General features: G+C 42.2%; 1 protein-coding gene, 1 long non-coding RNA gene and 10 other non-coding genes across 19 annotated transcripts in view; 11 read left to right on the top strand and 1 right to left on the bottom strand.

The window, feature by feature from the left end:
* ZBTB37 (zinc finger and BTB domain containing 37) overlaps positions 1-10,898 on the bottom strand; it is a 25,539-nt gene extending 14,641 nt beyond the window's left edge. The window contains exons 1-3 of one of the 4 annotated variants that reach the window (XM_019797197.2): positions 10,846-10,898; positions 8,115-9,074; positions 6,543-6,642 (exon numbers count right to left, since the gene is read on the bottom strand). In XM_019797197.2, the coding sequence (XP_019652756.1) occupies positions 6,543-6,642; positions 8,115-9,043 (1,029 nt within the window). In that variant the 5' untranslated portion in view covers positions 9,044-9,074; positions 10,846-10,898. Of the gene's footprint in view, positions 1-6,542; positions 6,643-8,114; positions 9,075-10,117; positions 10,258-10,845 lie in introns of those variants that run through there. The other 3 variants (XM_034666754.1, XM_002916951.4, XM_011221960.3) reach the window with 3 other exon arrangements.
* On the top strand, positions 10,267-15,015 carry LOC105236584. 5 transcript variants are annotated; one of them, XR_004627254.1, is made up of 14 exons: positions 10,267-10,281; positions 11,069-11,174; positions 11,433-11,470; positions 11,963-12,015; positions 12,213-12,245; positions 12,440-12,481; positions 12,738-12,769; positions 13,112-13,154; positions 13,421-13,454; positions 13,585-13,613; positions 13,801-13,854; positions 14,528-14,554; positions 14,746-14,777; positions 14,955-15,015. It is a non-coding gene; the product is annotated as an uncharacterized LOC105236584 (long non-coding RNA). The 5 variants fall into 5 exon arrangements; XR_004627253.1 differs by lacking the exons at positions 10,267-10,281; positions 11,069-11,174 and adding an exon at positions 10,342-10,356; XR_004627255.1 differs by lacking the exons at positions 10,267-10,281; positions 11,069-11,174 and adding an exon at positions 10,469-10,483.
* Positions 11,603-11,682, top strand: LOC117803604. Its single transcript, XR_004627548.1, has one exon. It is a non-coding gene; the product is annotated as a small nucleolar RNA SNORD74 (small nucleolar RNA).
* On the top strand, positions 12,077-12,138 carry LOC117803636. Its single transcript, XR_004627578.1, has one exon. It is a non-coding gene; the product is annotated as a small nucleolar RNA SNORD75 (small nucleolar RNA).
* LOC117803596 lies at positions 12,291-12,373 on the top strand. The gene has a single exon (XR_004627540.1). It is a non-coding gene; the product is annotated as a small nucleolar RNA SNORD24 (small nucleolar RNA).
* LOC117803634 lies at positions 12,592-12,659 on the top strand. The gene has a single exon (XR_004627576.1). It is a non-coding gene; the product is annotated as a small nucleolar RNA SNORD77 (small nucleolar RNA).
* Positions 12,979-13,039, top strand: LOC117803605. Its single transcript, XR_004627549.1, has one exon. It is a non-coding gene; the product is annotated as a small nucleolar RNA SNORD44 (small nucleolar RNA).
* On the top strand, positions 13,282-13,346 carry LOC117803635. The gene has a single exon (XR_004627577.1). It is a non-coding gene; the product is annotated as a small nucleolar RNA SNORD78 (small nucleolar RNA).
* Positions 13,653-13,736, top strand: LOC117803601. The gene has a single exon (XR_004627545.1). It is a non-coding gene; the product is annotated as a small nucleolar RNA SNORD79 (small nucleolar RNA).
* Positions 13,899-13,978, top strand: LOC117803606. The gene has a single exon (XR_004627550.1). It is a non-coding gene; the product is annotated as a small nucleolar RNA snR60/Z15/Z230/Z193/J17 (small nucleolar RNA).
* Positions 14,593-14,670, top strand: LOC117803603. The gene has a single exon (XR_004627547.1). It is a non-coding gene; the product is annotated as a small nucleolar RNA SNORD47 (small nucleolar RNA).
* Positions 14,814-14,886, top strand: LOC117803599. Its single transcript, XR_004627543.1, has one exon. It is a non-coding gene; the product is annotated as a small nucleolar RNA SNORD81 (small nucleolar RNA).

The following is a 15,015-nucleotide window of genomic DNA, read 5'->3' as shown; positions in this document are numbered from 1 at the left end:
TTTTTTTTTAAAGATTTGATTTATTTGACAGAGAGAGAGACAGCCAGCGAGAGAGGGAACACAAGCAGGGGGAGTGGGAGAGAAAGAAGCAGGCTCCCAGCAGAGGAGCCTGATGTGGGGCTCAATCCCAGAATGCCGGGATTACGCCCTGAGCCAAAGGCAGACGCTTAACGACTGAGCCACCCAGGAGCCCCTGGTTATTCCTTCCTGTACCCTTTTCACAAACTGATACTCAATAAATACTTACTGCCACCAAATACAATGACAGGTAACCACAGAGAAAGAAGCGTTAAGACTTGGTTTCTGATTTTGTCCTCTGAACAAAAGATAAAATTTCTTTTTTTTTTTTTTTAAAGATTTTATTTATTTGACAGAGATAGAGACAGCTAGCGAGAGAGGGAACACAAGCAGGGGGAGTGGGAGAGGAAGAAGCAGGCTCATAGCAGAGGAGCCTGATGTGGGGCTCGAACCCATAACGCCGGGATCACGCCCTGAGCCGAAGGCAGACGCTTAACCGCTGTGCCACCCAGGCGCCCCAAAAGATAAAATTTCTGAACAAAAACCAGACCGAGAAACAAGGTCAATACATATTCCTAATGAAGTTGTTAATTCACTTTTCAAACTGCTTATACTAAAGGTTACCCTTGAAATACAGTACATGGACATATTATCGTCTTGCTTTACACACCTATTATTCGTAGTGTTTTGAATTGATTTAAACAGATTATTGAAATAGAATAATCTGGGGTGCCTGGGTGGCTCAGTTGGTTAAGCATCTGCCTTCGGCTCAGGTCATGATCCCAGGTCCTGGGATCAAGTCCTGCTTTGGGCTCCTTGCTCAGCGGGGAGCCTGCTTCTCCCTTTGTCTGCCGCTCCCCCTGCTTGTGTTCTCTCTCTCTGACAAATAAATAAAATCTTAAAATAAAATAAAATAAAATAGAATACTCTGTGAGGTATATATTATTTCTCCAATCTCTCCTTTAATAGTATCTCCCCGCCAACGTTAAACTTCTTATGCTGTGGTAACAAATATATCTAAGACATTAAAAAAAGCAATTATTATAAAAGGAGCATCACAAAGCTGCTGTTAATTACATCACTAACCCTTTAGGTTACTGAAAAATAAATGCTTTCCTCTTCTCTCTGATTTATTTTTCTTTATGAAGGTCAAATGATACATTTTTTTTAACTTTTCATTAACAACTTGAGACAGAATCGCATGTGGAATCCCCATCACCCAAAAGTTATCAATCAATGGAAAATTTTGTTTCTTCTTTAACCTCGCTGATTTCTTTTTCATATTACTATCATTATTTTTTTTTAGAGAGAGAAGAGAGAGAGAGCAGGGGGGAGGGGCAGAGGGAGAGACCTTTTTTTAGGATTTTATTTATTTATTTATTTATTTTAAAGATTTTATTTATTTGACAGAGATAGAGACAGCCAGCGAGAGAGGGAACACAAGCAGGGGGAGTGGGAGAGGAAGAAGCAGGCTCATAGCGGAGAAGCCTGATGTGGGGCTCGATCCCAGAACGCCGGGATCACGCCCTGAGCCGAAGGCAGACGCTTCACCGCTGCGCCACCCAGGCGCCCCAGGATTTTATTTATTTTATTTGTCAGAGAGAGAGACAGACAGAGAGCACAAGCAAGAGAGCAGCAGGCAGAGGGAGAAGCGCAGGGAGCGCAATGTAGGACTCAACCCCAGAACCCTGGGATCCTGACCTGGATGCTTAACTGACTGAGCCACCCAGGTGTCCCAAGGGAGGGACTCTTAAACATTCTCCTGTGCTGAGCACGGGCTCCATCTCACAACCCTGAGATCATGGCCTGAGTCGAAATCAAGAGCTGGATGCTTAACTGACTGGGCCACCCAGGTGCCCCTTTCATATTATTCTTTTTTTTTTTTTTTTGAAGATTTTATTTATTTATTTGACAGAGATAGAGACAGTCGGCGAGAGAGGGAACACAAGCAGGGGGAATGGGAGAGGAAGAAGCAGGCTCCCAGTGGAGGAGCCCGATGTGGGGCTCGATCCCAGAACTCTGGGATCACGTCCTGAGCCAAAGGCAGGTGCTTAACGACTGAGCCACCCAGGCGCCCCCCCCCCATATTATTCTTGAAAAAAAATTCCACAATAATTTCATCCATAAGTTCTCTACTATGTATCTCTAAGAGACAAAGATTATTTTTCTTAATATAATCAAACTACCAATACCACACCTAAAAAACCCAGTAATTCATCAATATCAATTAAAGACCTTAATTTTGTTTTACCTAATATGAACATTAACAATGTAAATACTTAAAGTTTGTAATAACTTAAAGTTTGTAATATATGAAATAAACAAGGGTTCCTCCTACCTGAAAGCTGGGAGTGGGAACAATATATTTCTTTTAATGAATAATTTAAAAATCTCTGATTTATTTTTTATAATAATTTTTTGAGAGTTTATTATTATTATTATTTTTTAGTAATCTCTACAGCCAACATGGGACTTGAGCCCATGACCCCAAGATCAAGAGTCCCATGCTCTTCCAACTGAGCCAGCCAGGCACCCCTAAACATTCTGGATTTATAAATGCTTTTCATGCAGAATTCTTTATTAAAATATCACCATTCAGAAATTACTGATATTTTCAGTCTGATCTGAATATTATATGTGTATATATATAAATAACATACATAAAAATGTTTTGAATAAAAAGCTTATATGTGTATATAAGCATTACAAAGATGTATGCTGCAATTATAGATGCCTGGCAAAAGCTAAAATACCAATGCAAAGAGGAGAAAATGCAAAAGTTGACTCTGGATTAACTGCAGAAAGACTCCTCTAACTTGTAATTAATTTTGTGCCCTTTGCTTGAATTTCTAAAAATGAGCTTTGTCTCCTTTCACATATGTAAGCTGATAGTGCTTTCTGGCATCTCCAACAGAACAGAAGCAGTTCTCAGCAGGCTTGGGAAGCAGTATGTGAAGTCAAGTGTTGAATAGTAAGACTGAGGTTTTATGATTTCTGATTTGTTTTACGTAACATTTCTTTCTGCTCCATTTCCCTGGATAATCAAAACTGAACTCCCATAAAGAACGACAGATTAGCCCACTAAAAGTTCCTGGACAAAGCACAGAATAACTACTCTGAAGAGGCTTAGTTTTCTCGTCCACAAAATTAAAACTTTAGTGCATGCTCTGCCAGCTCAACAAATTCTCTCAAGAGAATTCTCAGGAGAATCAAACACAATAAAGGTACCCTGAAACATTCTGAATGCACATTATTGCCCTGTACAGCAATTAAGGGTGCTGAAACGTGGGTTCAGATCTGCATCCTACTTATTGTGTGATTGTGGGCAAGTTATTTAACTACTCTCCACGTCAGTTTCCTCATCTGTAAAATGAATATAATAATAGCATCTACCTAATAGGCTGCAATTAGCACTGAATGAGTTAACATACTAAAGTGCTTAATGCAGCTAAGTAAATGTTAACTATTATTAAACATTACAAACTCACAATATTATTCATAATCTCGGAGGTATTGATTCTCAAAAAAAAAAAAAAAACCCGCCTACCTTCAAGGAAAATAATGTCATACCAGTATTGTCCACAAACAGAAAGTAAATGCATTTTAGTTATCTATGCCATCTCTTTAAATTATCTTTTAAAGTGTATTTAATTTTTAAGTCTTTTTTTTTTTTTAAGATTTTATTTATTTATTTGACAGAGACAGAGACAGCCAGTGAGAGAGGGAACACAAGCAGGGGGAGTGGGAGAGGAAGAAGCAGGCTCCTAGCGGAGGAGCCCGATGTGGGGCTCGATCCCAGAGCACCGGGATCATGCCCTGAGCCGAAGGCAGACGCCCAACGACTGTGCCACCCAGGCGCCCCCTAATTTTTAAGTCTTTTAAGTTATCCTTTTAAGTGAATTATTCCATATAATGAATAAATTTCATATAAATGATCTCCATATTTTCTAAAATACCAGTCTAGACTCTTGACATGGCTTTCAAATATGTTCACCATTGGGGTGCCTGGCTGGCTCAGTTGGTAGAACACCTGACTCTTGATCTCGGGGTTGTGGGTTTGAGCCCCATGTTGGATGTAGAGATTGCTTAAAAAAATAAAATCTTAAAAAACAACAAACCCAGAAAACAAATATGTTCACCATCCTAATCTTCTAATTACTAATCAGACTCAACTGAAGTGACTTTAAAAACTCATCATTTTGGCTCATCTTTTATTTGAAGATCTCCAAAACTGGAAATTCAGACAACCAAATAATCCCCCATTTGGTAGGTGCCTCTTTACTGAGCACCTACTAATAAGGAACCTTAGTTACTCAAAATTAGTGGTAAAACAACTCCTATTTATTGGGTACCTGAAAAGGCAGTCAGATATGAAGATCAGAAAATGAGAACTCTGTCCTCAGGGAAATTTCAAAGTAGAAGGGGGCCTAAAAGTCATGCAAATAGAAAAAGAATTAGGAAAAATTATATCATACCATCTGTAAATGCTACGGTGGTTTAAGGAGAGATTGAAGACGACTGGACTAGTATAGGGCACATGGAACGAGCGGGGTCCTAAGTGAACCCAGACACCTGGGAAGAAGAGGGCATCCCAGACTCAAGGTACAGAGACAGGAATAAGTTTGATGTGGTTCTGACACACAGACAAAGTCTGTTTGTTTGAGACAATAAATGCTGATGAGCAGTGGGAAAAGCTGGGTTAGAAAGATTATAATTAGTTGGAAAATTAGGCCAAGTATTTTCACCTTCATGTGGCAAAAAAAAGAAAAAGCCATCTGCAGAATTTTTTTGAATAAAGAAGTGACCATAGTCTAATCAGCCCTATAATCAGGAAGCTCTTCAAGTCTATCAACATTTGTTCTTACTGTAATGTAAGTCCATGTCTTCTTTTGGTTCTCCGTGGTAGGGAAAAATAACCATGGTGGAGACTCACCATAATAAACTTTCACACATATTAAGGTATTTAATAACTCAGCTCTTACCATTACCTTCAGATAATATTACTTATCTGCCATTCTGCTTTGGTCAAGTAAACACCTTGCAGAATTCCCATTTTATCCCTATCCCCCCTACATAAGACACAAGTTATCTCTTTGTAACCACTTCTTGAAAAAATGCATTTAATCTCTCCTGAAAAACACTTTGCTACGGAGACAGTGATTCTCGGAGCTGCTTGTTAGCACCCCTACTCCCACAGCACTGCTCCTCAAGTCGCTACCGTCTTTCCTATCCCTGTTTTGTGTATCTCTTAGTCTGTCTTACCCACACAGGCAGTTGTAAGGTCCTTCCCACTGCAGTATGTATTTGCCTAACAGTCACCTTCACAGGGTCATTGCATCCTATCTGAGAGGCGAAGAGAAAATTTGGGCCCTAATTATATGAGTAAAGTTGCTTTTCCTCCAAGCTCCTAACATTTTCTCTAACACCTTACTAAAACCGAAAAACTATTTTCTTTTTTTTTTTTTAATATTTTATTTATTTATTCGACAGAGATAGAGACAGCCAGTGAGAGAGGGAACACAAGCAGGGGGAGTGGGAAGAGGAAGAAGCAGGCTCACAGCAGAGGAGCCTGATGTGAGGCTCGATCCCAGAACGCTGGGATCACGCCCTGAGCCGAAGGCAGACGCTTAACCTCTGTGCCACCCAGGCGCCCCTGAAAAACTATCTTCTAATAGTTACCTTCCTTTTCAGGTACCCTGGCATGATAATGTGCAAGTAAATAGAGTTTCTAACAATGTCTTACCACTGTTACTATACTACGGACACAACAAACATCCAATGGTGTACATAAAAACTAAGGTACTATCATACAATGCAGAAGCTATCCAATTTTAATCCACCAGCGTTTTCTTTTAAAGGGCAAAAAAAATTTACAATTATATTGTGTTCTACTTGGTGAGTGCACAATCTTTTTAAAAACCAATCTTCAATGATACAGACTTATGAGAACAAACAAAAATATCAACTACTTACACTACTTGCCACAGAGAGCTGCAAAAAAGATGGAAAACATCATTCCTATCCTTCGTAGAACATTCTGGTCTAACAAAAGACTCCGGAAGAAAAAGAAATGAAAAGATACCAGTATACAAAAAAATCAATCACATAAAAAAAGTGCATAAGCAATTTATTTACAAATATACGATACTATATAAATCAGTAATTGTGTAATGTTACCCCTACCCAAGTACAAAATCAGACTCTCTCCATCCCAGGTCCTAAATCACCTGCATGCAGTTTTCAGGGGTTATTTATATTACTCTCAGGAATATAGACCGGTTCCTACGATCAGGAAAGAGTTCCACAATCACATCTTCTACTACTTCCCAAACTCTGCTGACAACAAAAGTGCATTTCCTGCATGCTCCCAAGCCAGAATAAAGAAAAAAGTAATCAAATAGAGTATTTATTTAACAGGGCCACTGTTACCTTTCCTACATCTTTTCTTTCTTATTCATTATATTCTGTTCACACACAGCGGCACTGTCTTCGACCATTGCCGCAATCCTAAATCCACTACATACCTGGGAGCTGGGCTGCTTAGGCTCATCCACTCTCCCAGGAGACTCACTTCTGGCTCTGTGTCTCTCCGTCAAGGGAACAACACTGCCGGAGGGGCTAAATCTGTTGGAAGAGGAGCAAAAAGGGGTCTAATAGAAAAGTAGCATCAAGGAACTTAAAAAATAGTGATGTCTACCCTTTTCATCCCATGGCCGAGGAAGGGGGAACAAACTGAACATCAGATTACTAGAAATACTTTAATACAGATTAAAAGAAATACTTTCATGGAGTCAATATAGGATCTGATCCGAAGTAAGAAAGGTCTGCCTTAGTAAATGTAACAAACACAAAATGACATAGCAGATAGACCACGTGGCCCGGTAAAACTAAGGCTAAATAGAAGCTTCTATCCTTAAGTACTGGGAGACCATACAAGCATAAATTAAAACTGTGTCTATGATTTTGTTTCCTCTATGTAACTATTGGGTTTTTGGTTGTTCCCCCAGTCCCCATGGTAACTTGTTATATATTTCAGACTGCTGATACAGATCATGGGGATTAGAAATCTTTGCATCCAAAGCCATTACTTCTGATACAGTTCTAACACTGCACAACAGTGCTAACACGGAGTCCAATAACTATTGTGCATGAGGAGACTTTAACTGTTAAGGACAGAAAAAGAGACCACCTACAGCGGATACAGGATAAATTCTCTGTGACATATATGTCGCTTTCAAGACCAGGTGTGAACCAAAGTATTAGCTTCTTTAGTTTTCATGCAGTCAATTTTAATTTATTTTTAAGAGTGGAAAAAACTAAATGTTCCCAATCTAAGTTAGTAATATTTCTTCATTTCAACTAAGACTTTCTTTCAATTTTCTTAGATTAAAATTGCTACTTCCACCAAAAACAAAAAAAAAAGTTCTGACAACTGCAGTATATTAGACAAAGAAAAGTGAGGCATAGGACATTAGTAGCACCAGGGGAAAAAGAGACTCTCAGGCTTGTGGTGCCAGCAGTCATCGATGAACGAAAACAGTTAAGATGCTATCAAATGGCAAATGAAAAAAAAATCCAAACATCCAAAAAGCTTTTCTTTGGAATTACTGTGATTACACTAAAAAGAACAATCATGGCTGGTACCATCCTTCCTCTAATTTGGTGGGTGGGGGCACAGAAAAGTAAACAGCGCTACAAAAGAAAGTAAAAGTCCCCGAGGCTACCTACCTGTGTGGTAACATACCAAGGAAGGGCAAAGATGCCAGGTTCCCAGCTGATGATCAGCTCCCTGCCTGGAAATCCGAGGAGGCCCTGGCAATTACTGATCCTAGCATGGCTGCAGCTGCTATTCTGATTCATGGAAGTGTCTAACTTTACCATAGTTCTCACAACACTGTGAATACTTCACGACTAGGAGCTTCCTGCTTTAAAAAAACAAGAATGCAAGTCTGTTGGCACACCTCCAGTTTCCCCAACACCAACTTATCTCGGCTAAGAACATCAAGTAAGGAAGACGCACTCTGTACCACACAGAGGGCCTGCTTCAGTGATGTCTGCTCAACAGCCACTAGACAAACAAGGAAAACAAGCCTTACCTGTCAATTTCACTGCTTGTTGGCCGAGCCACCTTGGCTCCTGAAGATCCTAAAGTGTAATTTTCCTGTCCCACGGAACCGTGGCCTGTCGTGTCGATCACCATGGCTGTGACTTCCTCTGCACTACTGCCATCTTCTCCAGAAGGCTGATTCTCCGGCCCGAGCCACTCCTCCAGATTCTCAGTTTTGATGTGCACTGCTCCAAGGACCCTGACTTCATCATCACTGCGGGCCCCTCGGTCTGCTACTCCTGTCTCCACGTACCACTGTCCTGCTCGGTTGATTCGAAGAATGGGCTCCCGGCTCTCTACATCAGAACTCTGTTCAATTATCTGAGGGCTGGTGGAGTCCTCAGGAGGACTGAGCTCTCTGATATCCAGCACAGCGCTAACCTGACCTCGCCTGTTTCCCTTTGCGGTATTATGTCGTGGGCTAAGGGAACGGTTTAGATTTGGTGTAACCCTGTGAGATTCTGGAGGTCTTTCTGGATGCTTTGTCCTCGTTTGACTTAATTCGGCTTCAACCTCTGCCACATTAATTTTGAAATGAATACCCTCCAGGATCTGTGTACATTTGTCGATAATATGCTGCATCTGCAGAAAACTGGCGGCTGTCAGGTAGCTGATGATATCTGCCAGTTGCAGGCATATCCGCCCCGTATAACAGAAAGAGAGGAGCTGCTCAAAAACAGTAGGGTTCTTGATGACTGAAATGGAGACAGTACTCATCTCATTCAAGGACATGTGATCTCGGAAATAGGGTGAGCTGGCAGCCAGTACCACTTTGTGAGCCCGAAAAGCTTGTCCTTGCACATTGACCACAATATCACAGAGGCGGCCCTGCATGCGCAGCTGGTTTAGATGGCTCAGGACAGAGTTGCTGAAATCAGGGATCTCCAGTTGTATGTTCCCACCTTTCTCCATGGTCATGCCTCAGCGTGTGGGCAGGCATTCAACCCTGCTGAAAGAGGAAACCACATTCATCAATACCTAGAATTTCACTCCTCCAAGTAAAAAGAGGTAATTTTCCTTACATTTAGATATGGAAAAGAAGTACCAACAGGTTTTTCAGTTCAGGTTTCACAGCAAAGTATCCTTAAAACCAAAATGAGATTGCTAGACTTCTGTAAACTCGAGCTATGTCCATACGTCCCTAATTAGCTGTGCACCGTGAAAACAGAAGTTCAACACAAGGGGCAAAAGCAGTTTTGACAGTTTTTTTGTTGTGGTGGTTGTTCTTTAGTCAAAGTATTTGCACACTGAATATAAAATCCTGTGACAACTTTTCTTTGGAGAAGAAACTAATAAGCTCTTTGAATAAATGTAATTAACATGAATGGGTTGATCAGGTATTCCTCTTAATAGTACATGCTGTGTGAGTTATGTTTATTATTTAAAAGGTGGCTAATAGCCCATGTGAATGCAAGGCATTATTTCTAAGCTCAAGAGTCAGAGACCCCACTAAAAGGCTTTGCATTTAGGACTCTGAAGCAAACTCGAGGTTAGGAAACATGCCACAGCTGCGTGAGAACTCAGTGAAGTTGCAAAGAACTTGAAGTTCACTCTCAGAATTAGGAAAGAGTAGGTAAACCTACTTCTATCTAAATTCAAAACTGGGAATTTCAGGGTGGTGATGATACTGATTCTGAAATTTCATTCCCCAAAACTGGTTAAAAAAAAAAATAGAGCATTTACCAAGTATGGCCAATATTTTCACATTAAAAGATTTTAAAAAAATAGCTGAAACACTATGCTGGTAACTGCATCCAATAGCCTTCAATGGTTAAGAGTAGTTTCTATAAATCTCAACAGGAAGACACTGCCTTGAGCCCAATGTTCCATTCATCTGTTAACTTTATAAGACATTACATAGCTACCTAAGATCTCAAATTTCAGGAATTTAGGATGACAAGCTCACAGTATTGCCCCGCATTTACGCCACACTTATCAGTAAATAGGGAAGTATATACACTGCTTTCAAGAACCAGCTTTAGCCAATCTGACCTTTTTCCAAAGCGTTTTTGTTTGTTTTGAAACTTTTAATCCAGTAAGAGCCTCTGTCGATGCCATCATGAATTCAGATGTGTTTATTTTGGAGCCTACACCAGCGCCTTTTTTGTTTGCTCTTTCCGGCAATTCCCCAGTGAGGAGGAAGCCCCAGGAGTAAGGTCTTTACCGTCCGCACTGGAAGGGTGGGAGCTGTAAGAGGGAGAATCAGGAACGCCATGGGGTTGGCCACTCCGGTATTTGAGGGGCTTTAGTCTACGTTAGTAAGCGTGGGTAGCGGGGAACTGGCAGAAGGGGGAAATGTCACCGAGGAGCTGGGGAGGAGAGGGGTGCAAGGCGTGAGGCTGGGGAGCAAGCAATCAGGTGAGGGCAGAGCCCCGGGAAGGGGGCGGCGCCCCGGGACCCCGTCCAGGCGGTAAGCGTAGGCGGGCGGGGAGCTGCCCAGAGGTGGGTGTGTGTATCTGGGTGTGTCCGGGCTGCGGTGGGGGAGGGGGCCGCCCATCCCGGGGTCCTGAGGGAGGGGCCCGGCGAGGGGGCGGGTCCGGCAGCTCAGCCCGGCCCGGGGCCAAGGGGGTGGAAGGTCTCCGGTGCCTTGAGGGTGGGGTGAAGGGGAGTGGCTGAGCGCCCCAGGAGTACGCTGCGGCGGAGCCCGGACAAGGCGGCCCCGGTGCAGAGCAGCGGGACCGGAGTGCGGGGCCCGAGCCCAGTCAAGGAGCAGCACCTACCTCCGGGGGTGGAAATGGGCCGGAATGGGCCGGAACACCGTCCCGGAAGTGAACCCCCACCCGGTGCCTTGAGGGTGGGGTGAAGGGGAGTGGCTGAGCGCCCCAGGAGTACGCTGCGGCGGAGCCCGGACAAGGCGGCCCCGGTGCAGAGCAGCGGGACCGGAGTGCGGGGCCCGAGCCCAGTCAAGGAGCAGCACCTACCTCCGGGGGTGCCCTCCCCCAGCGCTTTTCCGTCCCTCGCGCCCCCTCCCCTCTCTTCCTTCTCAGTCGGCCGGAGGGCGGGAGCCCGGAGTCACGCGGGAGGTCGTGTCACCGCCCACAATGGCGAGGTGGGGCGGGGCGAAGAGGAAGGAGGTGTGGCTAGAGGAGGAGGAGGGGGAGGAGAGGGGGGAGAAGAGGGAGGTGAGGGAGAAGGGGAGAGGGGGAGGAGCCGAAGCCGGCGCTGGCGGGAGGGTGCGTCATGACGTCATAAAAAAGCATCCTTATATACCAGCGCCTGGCCGCCATCTCGGTCTTTCGAGGCTGGGAGTCGGTATCCCGTAGGTAAGTGGTTTTTTTTCTTTTTTTTCATGCCTTCTTGGCTTGAGGCCTCCAGCTCTTGGCAGTTAAAAGTCACCTTATACAGGTATGTCCAGGCAGGTGGTGAGCCTTTGCAAGGTTCACAAGGTAAAGATGGTAGACGATTACGCGTTGGGCGCGGCCTAAACTCTACAACTCGGCTTGTGGGGGATGAACTGCGAAAAACCCCGGGGCTGGCGTTCCCTGCCTGTGATGAAGCTTGCGTTGGTAGGGACATCTGAGATTGTTGATGAATGCCAACGGCTCTGATGGCGGCGATGCCGAGTCACCCGAGCGGGCCTCCTTCGGCCTCTGCTCAGGAAGGCCGGCGGTTGGGGGTTAGTCCACGTGGTTGTCGGACTGGCTGCGCCGTTATTTACGTCAGTGGTTCCCAGCCTTTGTGCGATACGTTTTTTTTAACCTACGACTATGAGGTGCACCCTTTATAGTCACGAAACTATGGGTGGTGTAAACGACCCTGGTATAGATGATAGAAAAACGGCATGCTTAGACTTACTTTAAAACAAAATGGTATCTTAAAAATATTAATCTTTCCTAGGAATGGTGCTGGGCACGAATGCAATGTGGCTTTTGGTGGCTTCTGACGGACAGGTAAGAAACGGGTAAATGCAGTGGTAGGAATCAGATCTGCGTGGTGGTGGTCTTCTTGTTAAGCCTGTGATGGTTTAAGAGTAGTGGACAGAAGGGATTTCTGAAAAATTCTACTCTGAGGCCTAAGTAGTTAGAATGTTGATAATTGACTTGGCTGTGCGGTGTGTTTCATTGGATTTTCCTTGTCTGTTTTCTAGTTCTGTGCCAAAGGGGTGGAAGTGGCTGCCGAGGTAAGTTACTGAAATTCTCTCACAAAGGGGAAGTTAGGTTGAAAGTGCTGCAATGATGACATTTTATTTGCTACTCTTGACTATGAGAATGACGAGAATTATTACCACCGTTAACACTAACTGAGGCACACAAAATGGTGATTTAAAGAATTTAGAGATTGCCACTAAGTTTACATGAAGCTGTTTCTTCCTAGGTCCCAAAGTTAAAATTTCACACGCCAGCCATGGGCAAACAGGTGAGAAACCTTTAATGTAGTCCATGTATACTCATTAATTTTCTTTTTACAAATGTGAACTTCTGTACTCCGGTATTTTCTATTAAATGCTTGGGGAACTTGAGAAACAGATACTATGATGGTTGCATAGTTCAGCAGATTGGGTAGTGAAGAGAGAGACCATTTGTCTGATGTATCTGAGTTGATAGTAAAACTGGTTTGGTATTAATAGCATAAGCAAAATGTCACCTAATTAATTTCTCTTCCTTTTTTGTAGGCACTAAGCAGAATTAGCTGGAAGTTGAAGGGGTGAGTAAAATTAAATTGAACTAAACATTGGTAACTGGGCAAACATGACAATTAATGCCATTAATGGCTTTTTAGAGTTGCCTTATGCCACAGAAAGCACTCCTACCAGTAAATGCTTGAATGCATTGCTGAACGCATTAAATAAATGGCCAGATCCTTGTCCTGTTACCATTATTTAGGACCCTGTCATTTGGGGAAAAAAAACCCAGCCTGTATGATGATAAGCAAATACTGACTGAACATGAAGGTCTTAATTAGCTCTACCTGATTTCAGGCAATTTTTTAGATTTGTGGGGGAGAAAATTCATCTTTTGCGTCTTGCTAACTATCTTTATTTCTTAGGTGGACTTGAGTCTTTGAAATGTCTGTGCCAACCATTTCTGGGGTAAGTATTAACGTTTTAGTAGGTCCAAAACTTAACTGAATGCTGAAGTAGAATGCTTAACTACCAAGTTACTAGTTTTCTATGGCTGATTAGTGAGTGCATGTTGAGCATGCTCTGAACAGGGTTTTTGAAATGATGTTGATCAAATGTCTGACCTGAAAAGAGCATGTAGACAAATTTAACACTGAAGGAACCCTGTGACAAAAACTCTGAGAGCAATTCAATGATGATTAACATTTTAATGAAATGTCTTATTTCTTTTCTAGCTTACAGGCCACTGTCATGGATGGCTTGCTTGGGGTAAGACATAAAAACAGTTTTTTTGAAGTCAAGTCTATGTTTCTGCAGTATACTTTGTTAAGTGCTTTCTGGTGTTGCAAGGAGGATTAGGCTATTGTGAAGTGTGTCTAAAACAGTATCTTTTTATTAGGTGCTGAGTTTGAAGAACTTCATATAAAGGTATGTATTACAGTAATCTTACTTGGTTACTAAGCAAGATGCTGTTAGTGATGATTTTTGAAATAAAAAACAGATGGGAATCTCTCTGAAAAAAAGTGAAGATTTTTAAAAACTGAAACAGTATTGGGAAAACTTAAGAAATCTACTTAATATTATTTTATTACTAAATTTGACTAAATTTCTGCAGGTGTGAAGAGTTGGGGTGGCTTACAAGGCCTGGAACAAGGAGTTTTAAGCCAAGGTACAAAAATCTCAAGTTTGGTTTTTATGTGAAGTGGTTTAAAGCCGATACGATGATGAAACCATAGTTCAGCAGACTAGCAGTGAAGAGCAAAATTGTCTTTCGCTCCTATCTGACGTATCTGGCTGCAGCAATCCTATCCATACCCTTGAAAAGTGAAATTAGCCATTCTACCACGAAATGTTCAGGGTTTGGATACCATAGTGGCTCTTACACCTAGTTCTGAGGATGCACAACTTGAGAAAACGGGCTGATAGATTTTTGCCAGCAAATTTTTATGGCATGTAAATCTGCATAGATTACAGAGTGAATTATTCAGTTGTATTTGTTTTTTAATTAACAAACTTAATTCCATTTTCAGTATTCCCAGCAAAATTGAACATAGAATTTCTGTATACCCTGTCTTCACACACATCAGTATCAACATTCAACATCAGAGTTGAGACTTGCTAGAATAGACAATTCTCATCCAAGTCCAGAGTTTACATTAGGGTTCACTCATGGTGTTATATGATGTATGGACTTGGATAGTGTGTGACACACCTACACAACTGTCATAGTGTGTGGAATAGCTTTGCTGCCCTAAATGTTGTTTTTCAGAAAGTTAAAAATGGGGAAAATTAAGTAGTACAAATTAAACATGAAGGGCCTTTCCCCCCCCGTTTCCAAACAGGCAGACTTGCAACCTGAAGATACAGAGGTAAGTTGGTCTCTGATGTGTATGCTAAGTTAGAATGTAACCAGTGATGTAGTGATTCTGCCAAATGAAACAGAATGATATCACTTCTAAAACCGTTCCATTTTGATTCTGAGGTTACTTTATTAATAAGCATCACACAGGGTGGGTTTTTATTTTTTTTACCATGATTAACTTGAAGTTTTTGCTTTTAGGGCATTTATGAGAGCAGCACTCCAGTTGAAAGGTGAGGCTTGAAAACATCAGTACTGTCCTCTTACTCCAGAATACATGATGATCTCCAACTTGAACTCTCTCACTGATCATTTGATGATTATAAAAGATCTGATATTCTGTATACTCGAAATAACATTAAAATTGAAACACATCAATGTGACTAAAAATAGCTTCTTTGTCCTTACAGGCATCTGAATGGAAGCTCATGAGATAGAACATAAAATTTTCAGTTTCAATAAATTTTTATA

The sequence above is a fragment of the Ailuropoda melanoleuca genome, chromosome 8 (assembly GCF_002007445.2).
Source record: "Ailuropoda melanoleuca isolate Jingjing chromosome 8, ASM200744v2, whole genome shotgun sequence".
Taxonomy (NCBI): Eukaryota; Metazoa; Chordata; class Mammalia; order Carnivora; family Ursidae; genus Ailuropoda; species Ailuropoda melanoleuca.
Note: the sequence above shows the minus strand (reverse complement) of the source record. Positions and strands in the feature narration are given on the sequence as shown.